This window comes from Phytophthora infestans, genomic scaffold (assembly GCF_000142945.1).
Source record: "Phytophthora infestans T30-4 supercont1.136 genomic scaffold, whole genome shotgun sequence".
In the NCBI taxonomy this organism is placed as follows: domain Eukaryota; phylum Oomycota; class Peronosporomycetes; order Peronosporales; family Peronosporaceae; genus Phytophthora; species Phytophthora infestans.
This window is the reverse complement of record NW_003303623.1, coordinates 127,549-138,243: the sequence shown is the minus strand read 5'-3', so window position 1 is coordinate 138,243 and position 10,695 is coordinate 127,549. Positions and strand designations below refer to the sequence as shown.

Sequence of the window (10,695 nt, the reverse complement as noted above, 5' to 3'; positions counted from 1 at the left end):
ATGCATGCGCGGTTTGCTACGGAGCTGTTTGCTTTACTTCTGGGTTTTGACGCTGAAGTGATCTTACAGATGGACTTAGAAATTTTCAAACGTTCCTGCAAGCTTCTTAGTTGACTGCAAGGAGTCCATGAATCGAAAGCTCGCTATCAAATACATACACTAACTAAAAAAAAGAGGGTTGGATCTGTTCTATATAACTTGTACCGTATTATTTGTTATTGGTATGAGCTGCTTTACCATGAGATCTGTTCAAAACTTTGGTTCTCTGTATGTAACGCAGGCTGAGTAATCTAATCTCGATCTCGACACTTAAGCAACAGAGAGGCGTAAATATTGAAGAAATCCAATGCGATTGCTGGACCTGGCCGATTCACGACGCTAGATAGTGGATACTGCAATTCGTTCAGACACCTGTCGGAGCATACACACGCATCAATTGAAACAATCGGCGAGCCTTTGCGAAGACATATACATCTCAAGTTGCTGCTCTTCTTCGTCAAAAGTCTTCTTCACCAAGTTAAAATACACTCTTCTACATGTAGTAGCCGAATGTCCTTCCATGAGCCAAGCAAGACAACTAACGACCACGCGAGCAACACACAACACGGAAGCCTTGGGCTGGAACGTTCAGTTTGCACGCCACGAAATTCGTCACTAACAGTGCATCAACTACAGGAATGTCGACGTGGCGTGAGCAGGTTGTGATGACCACCTCGGGCGTGGTACCAATTTGCAGCGTGCAAGCTCCTTCTGCGCCACATAGCAAGTTGCAAAAAAGCGGCACAGCGTGCTCACCATTTCGTTCTGCAACGTGAAGAGACAACGGAACACGCCCTTGCCGACAGGAACCAGAGCGCTGACGCCTCCCTCCGACGTACACATGATGTACACGTAGTAGGACAAAGGTGCTGTATTGCGTCACTTCGTAGCAGACACCACCGATCCAGACGCATCCACCCGCTTCCGGAACAAACTCGAGACTTGGACAACCAAGTGGAAGTCGCTCACTCGCAGCAGACGCTGGCTACCGCGAGACTCGATAATTTTGCGGGGCCAACTGCATCACGTGCAGGTTCTCGTCCCTATCCACCGCTAGCAGCGCCAGTTTCTTCTCAAACACACTGAACACTGTCGCAGATACCTCCACAGGTTTATAGTCCTTGGCTAGCAGCACCAACTACCTCTGCATCTCCCCCAAACGCAAGAAATGTATGCTCTTGTAGACGTCTCCGTACATGACAAAGTCCTTCACCTCACTGAGCGTCACGACGTACATCTGCGCTGTCGTAGACCACGCAGCCGATCAGCTGCTCTGACTTAAACTCGTACACGATGAGCTTGGAGCCCACGGCGGCCAAACACGTTCGGGCCGAGCTGCGGGACCATGGAGATGGCTCCCTGTCTGTGCTTTTTGATAAAAACTAGTCGCAGCTTGGGCAGCCTCCCATTTGTAGCGCCGCCTTCCTCGTTAACGTACTGAGCGTAGTCGAGTTCGTACAGCAGCAGGCGACCACGACCGCTTTCATCCTCGCCATGGAGACCCACCCAGATCGTGCTTGCCGACAGGAACTACACCTTTTCAACTTCAAAATGGCGACAGGTAAAATCAAAGTGACAAAACGTAAGTTCAAAATGACATGACACTGACACTTAATATTTATGGGAGTATTTACGTTTGGAGTTCATTAGATGAAAGAGGCAAAAAGTGGCGGCAACTACTCCCGCCAATTTTGGTGGATGCTGGCTGGCTGTACGGCGTCGATGGAATCAGTGGACACTGTTGCTGCAGTTTGTGGCCGCACTGCCTTTCATTCATTTAGCAATTCTCACTGTGTTTCCTACCCACACAGCAATGCTGTACGACGACGCTACCGTTTCGACGGGGTTCTCCGTGCAGCTCACGAAGGCCAAGATTGGCTGCGATGTCGCGCTCAAGAACGATGTCAAGCTTCGCACTGCTTACCGCTGGATCAATGCGGCCGAGGACAGCGTTGCACACCATGAAGTTCCATGCGCGTGCGATCCAGATGAAAGATATGCCTGTAGGAGAATAAAGACAATATCAAGTTTGGCTTTGCTGGCTCCTATGTTCGATGTCATTTTGAACTTACGTTTTGTCACTTTGATTTTACCTGTCGCCATTTTGAAGTTGAAAAGGTGTAGAGTGCCGACGCCTCCATCCGACATGCACATGACGTGCACGTAGTAGGACTGAGACACAAAATATATTGTGTGCACCATATTTTGCAAATATTAATAAGCATAATGATTCTTAGACGGAATTCGTCGGACATTCGTCAGTCATCGCCATTTTCATGAAGTTTGATAGGTTTACCTAGAGAACGTCATATAACCCGTGTTTGAGTTGGGCACTTGCTTGCCGTGTCTTGCTGGCATTAATGGCGAGTATGTGCCCAACTCGATCCTTCTGCCGGTCTGTTATTTTGTATTGTTGTCAGACAGTTCGTAAGTATTATGCATGTTCTTTCAATGTGTCACAAATAAGTCTCATAAGTCGACACAACAGAGCTCGCACACTAAAAAGCTATGACTGACAACTCAATATGCACGTACGATACGTCTGAGAGACCAGTACGCTATTTGATACCTACAACTAAACACATAGAGCTGATAGTTGCTCTTCATAGCGGCAAAGTGCGCCGATGCCAGCTCGGCGTACTGGCACTGCCCGCCGCTGAGCCCTTTAGGTCATGGAGGACAACTGCCCGAAGGCGTCCACAAGCTACTGTGATAACCAAGTTGGCTGTCACGATGGCTTGTGGACATGTACATGCAGGATGCTTAGCTAGTGTGGTAGAAGGGATAATGGTAGGCAAATATGAGCTTAAAAGTCGCCACAGACGGTCATGCAGGCTCTGCTGCGAGCAAATGCTGCCGACACTTTAATAACTTCGTAATAATTGGTCTAGAAAACATAGATAGTTGCTGTCCGCACTCAACACTATCAAATGCGTCGACTGGGTCAAAGTCCGTTTTGCTCTAATTTACTCAAGTTGCTGGTTCGACACTTGTCTGACGAATTCTGTGCAAATCGGTCTTTGCGATTTTTGCCATACAATTCAACAGAGGGGAAAAACAGCTTTTTCAGAAAATGTCAGACATGTCCGACGCGAACAATCAGATGGGTACGATGTCCGACAGAGGTGCTCGATAGTCACCTTAGAGACGACGCTCCACGCAGACCCGCGCTTGCTGTTAGAGTTAACGTGGAGGTTGTCAATAGTTGTACCATCGGTCTCCACGCTCACAGATTGCACGGGCTGCTGAAGCGAATTCTCCCTCACGTTCGTCGCCATCTGGAGCGCTATCATCTCCACAGAGGATGTCGATAGTACTACTAACGGTCTCCGTGGAAACGACGACACTCCTATGATTTGCAGACCCATGCTCACTGTTTGAGTAACCGCGGAGGTGGTCGATAGTTCTACTATCGGTCTCCACAGTCACAGATTGCACGGGTAGCTGACATGGGGATCGCGACGACGGGTATGGCTCTAATGTTGGCGGCGACGGGTATGGCTGGGTCCGCTCTAACGGAGAAGATGGCGGCGACGTGTATGGCTGGGTCGGCTCTGACGGAGAAGATCCCGGCGGGGATACCAGCGAGTTCCTTGAAAAAAATCGGCGAGTGAGGACTGACTTTTTTTTCTTCTTCGAAGTCCGAGGATAACCTGGTCGGTATTTTGCCAAATGAGTAACTCGCTAAGCTTTAAAAACCTTAACTCGCTTGAAGTTGTACCAGACAAAACCCCGAGAAAAATCTTGTGATTGATGTAGTGCGTCAGTCTCCAACGTGCTGATCACAAACCAATGTCTTCCCATGCCCCTGGCTAGCGTGACCATCACCTTCAAACTCCTGATGTCATCCACGAGCGATTAAACGTTGTGTCGGAGCTGCATGCTAGTGGTGGTCGTGCCCCCAGCAGATCTGGCCAGATGACGCCATCGACACCAGCCCAAACACCAGCCAATTTCCAGCCTAACAGTTCACAGACCAGACAGCTATCGTCTCGTCAGCGAAAGCAGCCACGACATTATAGTCCCTCGCCACAGCACCCTGCTTGAAGTTGTTGGAGCTTCTTGACTCTCTATGTGTGCTGCTTCCAAGCGCGATCGAGCTCTGTTCCGATAATAGCGAGAGGCATGGACAAGAAGAGCGTACCAGACATGATAATCATGACAGCGAAGCAGCGGCTTGCCACGTTGCCTTTCGTCGGAGTGATGTCTCCGTCCGATGGTGGCCACAGTGACCACTACAAAGTAGCCCGTGGTTAGTAGCTCGGAGAAACCTGGTTTATGGTGGTCGTTACTCGGATCTACCATGTACATGACAACAGAGAAGAAGAGCACAATTTCCGTGAAGAAAATCAGAGTCACGGAAATGGGAGCGACACTGGCGCGGATAGCTCGCAGCAGAATGTATGTTCCGGTGTGATTGTGTGCCAATTCGAAGATACGAAGCAGTCGGCATAGTCGCATGATGACGAAGCTCTTCTCCTTACCGAAGATAAGGTCGGTGTAGAATGGGACGATGGTAGCGACATCGAACCAGTTGTGCCCAGGGGTACTCCATTTAATGCCTCAGGGGCTTTATAGCAGGGTGGGGCTCAATTTGAGGAGTTGGCCAACAGAGGTCGAATAAATGAACAGAGGTTAACGGGCCAGCAAGACGAAAGCGTGTCAAAGCTTGATGCAACGATGAGCCCGCATTTCAGATCTCGATATTTCCGCCCCTTCTTCATATGCTACGTTTCCCATAGCGAATCCGTAGCTGTTATTAGCAGTCTCGCGAAACCCGTTGCTTCTATCAATAAATGACTGTGGAGCAAATGCCGTCACCTTCTTGCTTGCGTATTTTTCTTTGAACTCGATATACTTTGAACGGCATCGATGTAAGAACGTAGCGAGCTCCATCACATCAGACGACGAACGATTTCGCCAGCTTCGTCTGTGTAGCTCGGCATATGATTCGAGTTGATTCGAGTTGGAATATTCCAATCTAGCACCCTTTCCCTTTGACGGGGCACGAAATCGAACGGCTGTTGTTAAGATGTTTTGAAAGTCAGATGCTGTTGTTGTAGTTATTCACAGATGGAGGTTTATAGATCGATGCTCCCATAGGCTTTCGAGTGAATGGAGAATGTCCAAGCACAGTCATACCACCAACCACCAAACATTTATAAGGTGCTGGCAAATTCACAGCCAAGACGAATTTACACAAAATATGTACATTAATCTATCATCGCAATCGTTCCCTACTGCAAATGCACGATGAATTCATGATTACATTTGTCAAATGGAAGATTGACTTTGCAAAGCATTATGATGTACCACATATTCATGTTGCATGAGCGCTGACCCAGTTGACGACAAATTAATCCTCGCTGATAGCTAGCTTACGCTACCTATCTCCCAGTATAAACTGCCAATTGAAGCCGCTCAGCGAACGCTCGAAAGAGCAAACACGATTTTTCTTACATCAAATACATGCTAACTGTATAGTACTTTAGTATCGAGTTTTGTTCAATAAAATAATCATTACAATACATGTGTAGAAAATACAACAGTACTTGTTTCAAATTTTGACTAGACATTCCTTAAATGTGTCCTCAAAACCCGCTGCAACATGTACTTGCAAACATAAGAACTCAAAAGTGCTTATTAGACAAGCAAAAAAAGGAATATCGACGCCGAATATGCATGCGTTTAGTGTCCGCAGCTCTTCGGTTTTTCACAGGTCGCCTTCGTTGTTGCCGTGGCTCTAATGCTGCACGACCGAGTTGGTGCGTTGCATCTGGTTGCTGGCTTGTGGCTGCAGCCCCTTAGCGGTCGGTTGCCGTAGTAGTTGGGGTCTCTCCTACGCGTACTGGCGCGGGTTCCGCATCTTGGGCGTCATGTCGTCCGCCATGGAGCCTCCTCGACTTTGGTAGTTGATAATGTTGTTGTCGTACTGCGGTTCGCCCCCCAGCGCGAAGGAGGCCTCGGATCCTTCCTGTGCCTTGGTGGTCTGCACCGTCTTCTCGTCTGCTCCGTCTTCCTCGTGCGGTAGAATAGGTACACTTGGCGAATCAAAGGACACACGACCTGCAAGCCTACAATCGCAAAGGCCACGCCCTCCCGTGGATCGTCCGGGTTGCTCTCGGTGAAGCTCGTTGCGCTCGAGATCAGGACAAAGAGCGCACGAGGATTGAGGATCATCATGAGCACGCCGGTGGCTTTTATCGAGCCCTTTCTTACTGACCGTGGGGATATCCGGCACCATGAAGAAGCAAGTGCGTAGGCACCGAACAGGATGCCGATCACGCAGGCAATACCGGCCACGATCAAGTAGAACAACATGTCTGGGTCCACACCGATAAGAGACGCGTATTTCTCCGCCCTACACACCGGTAGTCGACGTCGACGAACCCGAGCCGGAGCTGCCACTCGAGCTACTGCCAGTCTAAAGCAGACACCGGGATTGGTCCGTCGAGTTGTCATCCGACGACGAAGCGTTGTTCTTGCCGAACGAGAGGAAGGTGAAGGCTGCTGGAGCCATCTTCTTTTCGTATGCTCTCCATGAAATGAGGCCGAGCGTCCACATGTCGGAGTTGCACGAGAGTGGAGACCCTTCCGGTCACAAGGGCGTCGTCGCGGAGGACGTCGGCTGCAAGGCTGAGGTGGCTAGTGCGATGCTGGCTGGGACTTAGAGCGGGAGGAGTGAGCTGCTGGGATCACTTTGAAGAGTGGACGCCAAATGCGCAAAGTCCCACATCGCCTTGGACACACGTCAGCCACGAATCAGGTACATGTACTCGAAGTAGCATCGGGGACTCGGCGCACGCGATTCATATCGCCATCTAAAGCCCATCCGAGTGTGCATCGCGCAGCAAGACATGGTCTCGGCTGAGAGAGGGTCATCGGTCACGTCCGGGTCTTTACGGCGTCACAGAACGCCGAGAGAAAGATTTGTAGTTTGAAGTTTGTTGGATTTTGACTTAAGTTAAGTAAGACCCTCTTCAATAATAGCGCGCCGTGCCTTTGATTGGCTACATTTTTTTTATTTCAAGTTACGTTTTTTTCCTTTTGTAAATGTAGCGATATGTGAAGCCTATTAACGGATAGTGTACGCAGTATTTGCAAGCATGTCAAAGTAAACGCAGTATTTGCAACACCTATCACATGCACCAAGGCTTCTTTGCTGCATCTCAAGGCAAAGAGCGATTGGAATACTTTTATTTGGATCATATTTCGATCATCACATAAATGGTCAGTTGATCAAATCCCTGGACCCTGTCGAAAGTTGATCGCCTTCTTCAGCGTTGCTCAGTACGATGACGAATGGGATGGAGATCAGCACCCCTTTGTGATTGCTAACGGCGATCGCACGGGCTTTAGTTTCCTCGGTGACTTCCTTAACGGATGGGATGTCGACGTCCTTCAGGCAGCTGTGGGTCAGTGCGCTGACAAGAACTACTTTAACTTAGGCGAATGTGCCCCTCTTTCTGCCTCTTTCAGTGACGAGGCCCCCGAAATGCGGTGCATTACCCGGCCACAGATAGTTAAGGATTATGATCGTGGTGAAGCTCCCTGGTAACAACCTCGTCGATGGTGAAATTGCGAATCCTGGTAGCAACCAAGCAGCTTCGTTCTTGAATTCGACGTCGTCTTCGGGATCTAGCCATGCAGCCGAGACCTGACCAAATACCGCCGTTGATAACGTGTTCCAACCTTTGATGTTTTTGTTATTATTACATGCGTGAACATCACGAACGGCGGCTGATGTACTTAACCGGAACTGTGACATTTGGCGTAAGCTTCCATCGAAAAAACTGTAAAACCACCCTTATTCAATTACTTTTAACAACGGATTTTAAATAATACTTAAAAGTTTTAAAATTGAAAAAAATATTGAGCTCACACCACTCATAAATGTATCGTCATTTCGAGGGCCCATAAATGGAAATAATTTTTTGAGCGACCACAACTTCTTCGGTTTTAAGCATTCAGTAGCTTATAAGGGCTCAAGAGATAGAGGAAACGCCCCGCTTTAGTTTAGAGCGCTTAAATCGCGATTCGCACTTAGGTTCGTAAGCTCTATTTTGTTTTGCGTGGTCTCATCTGTACTACTAAGTCAATCGACTGAGAGGCTGTCCATACAAGAAAGTGATATTGGCCATTCTTAGCTGTTGTATGAGCATGCCAAACGAGTTCTATCAAGCCGCTTGTACAACTGAGGCCTAAATAGATGTATATATTTGCTTGACTTATTATTTCACCCTGATAATTCAGCTACTTCTCTTTTTGTGCTGCATGTATAAGTTCATTTGGCTGGCCATAAAACTCTGAGTTCAGGCTGACCAAGCTCGTGTAATGGATGGACTCTTCATGCAGTGTGAGAAGTTGTCGGAGCACAGATCCGACGGACAGTGGAGTTTGAATAACAGAAAATTTGCCCGTGGAGTGTCTGTCCAAACCTGGGGCGTGTTCAATCTAGGAAATACTCGACCATCTGAAAGTACTCAAGCTCAAAGACAAGCTGTGTGAGGCTGGAGACGAGCGCGGGATGTCATTCAAGAGCAACAGGTTTTAATTCACCAGAGCGACAACCGTGGCATGGAAGGGAACGAGTTGATGGAGCTTTGTTCGCGTGAGCTGTTGGACATTGCTGAGCAGGGCCCTCCGCTGTTGATTTGGGCCATCTAGCCAGAAAAACACCTGTGCACTATGAAAAAGTAAAGAGGAAGTTGGATACGGAGCTAGGAATTGCAAACCAGCGCGTTGTGGCGGAGAAAAGACGGAAGGCCAATGCGGCCTTTTGTGCTACTGTATGCTCGAAGATTAACATGAGGCTTGCCGGCAAGAACGCGGTGCTGAAAGGTGCTCTTCCGCTGATCCGTACTGCGTCCTCGATCAGTATTGGAGTCGATGTGGAACGTGGTAGATATGGGATGTGTGATCAGCCTGCGTTTGCCGCAGCTGTGGCGTCGACGGGCGTATTCTGCGCGATACGTAGCGCGTGTGTCAGTCCAGAGCGGTGCCTCCGACCACTAACTACAGCATCAAGGATGAGGAGCGCAACAAGCTCAAGCGGATAGACAAGTACCAACGCTTCATTATCTTCGACGATCTGATTTTAGATCAACAAGCAAACGTTCAAGCGAAACAGTATTTCATAAAGGGGCGCAAGTTAGGCTTCTCAATGCTGTACATCGGTCAAAGCTTCTTTCAAATACCTAAGATGATACGAGACAATGTGCAATAATTCATCCTCGGAAGAAACCTTCTAAACAAAAATCTCCGTCTGATCTTGACTTGTTTTCCCACTGAGTTTAATGTGGTGTAGCGAGATCAGCAAAATCTGCGAGATTGCCAGATCCAACTTACCAACTGCGCCCAGACACCGACTAACGGAGGGGGTCCCCCAATGATCCGTGTTCTGCTGAACTTTCCTCACCTTGTGTACCCGTCGGTAGGGCGGGATCTGCTCTCTCGGTAACTTCCGAAGAGTTCAAGTGGTGAAGCTTGAGTGTCTTGGCGAGACGTGGGGATGGGGTGGAGCAGCAGTGGAAAATCTTCACTCTGCGTCCGTGGATGGTTCCGAATCCTAAGCGAATATTCGAGCTTATGGATCCGGGGCCTAGATCGTGGATCCGGCCGTAGGGTTGCCTTACGGGTGTGCTCCCTTGCCTTTGCGTTTCCTTTGCGTCGTACTTGCCGCCTCCTGTGACGGGATCTTGAAAGTTGAGAGCCTCTAGGGTGTAACCGACCAAGTAGTAAATTCGGTTAACCGGTCGGATCTGCACAAGCAAAGGAAAAGCTCACTAGGTTGTAGGATCTGGACAATGTATTATCCAGTTATCACTACCAACACTAGATTCTCAATTCCCAACCTTCTCCGAGCTCGTACGGCCAAATGTAGTTCCGGTTCTTGAGGGCAGGAAGGCACTTGCGTGATACTGTGCAAATTGAGTTCTGTATTGATATTTAAGCCTATACCTGCCTGGATGTCTACCTTCTATGTCTTTCATCTGCTAAATCCCTTACCAGGCTCGGCTGCATGTCCCTTCTTCCCTTGACCCATCATCCCAGCTGTGTTATTTTCAGATCCACCGGATTCATGACATAATCATCATGGTCACCCTATTATGGGTACACTCATCCGGACCCAGGTCGTTTGGATCCACTTCACTGTAATTGTACATTCGCCGTGGATCCGAGCTCTCCAATCGTTCGACATCATCTCGCAACCGTCTGTGATCTCCATTGTCCCACGAAAGTTCGAGATCCACTGCATCCATCATCCTTATACCCTGGATCCAGGTCCCTCTATGCGGGATCCTCCCCCCTTGGATCCGAACCCGGAAGTATGGGATCCGGGGTACCTCGCGGTGGATCTTGACTTCTCGTTAGCCGTGGCTACTAGATCCACCTTTGGATGGCACCTACCACCATTCCTTCATAGGATCCACACTCGATCCACTGGTACATAGTATATCCCATATCCACCTAAGTGAATCCAGGTAAGGGTGGATCCGAGATAAGTCTTGGTGGATCTTGCCTTCCCGTACATCGCTCATACCAGATCCATCGTCATTCCATACGGGGTGCCGCTCGTCATGGCTAATCCACCACAGGCAACTGCACCCGTGCAGAACAACCCAAATCCTCTCTAATCACTTGAAATTGTCACTG

At 48.8% G+C, this 10,695-nt stretch overlaps 1 protein-coding gene across 1 annotated transcript; it reads right to left on the bottom strand.

Annotated features, from left to right (window-relative positions):
- Positions 1-5,878: 5,878 nt before the first annotated feature.
- Positions 5,879-6,283, bottom strand: PITG_20124 (uncharacterized protein; the record flags this gene model as incomplete). Its single annotated transcript, XM_002895739.1, has 1 exon — positions 5,879-6,283. The coding sequence occupies one exon, from the start codon at positions 6,281-6,283 to the stop codon at positions 5,879-5,881; it is 405 nt and encodes a 134-aa protein (XP_002895785.1).
- Between the last annotated feature and the right edge of the window lie 4,412 nt (positions 6,284-10,695).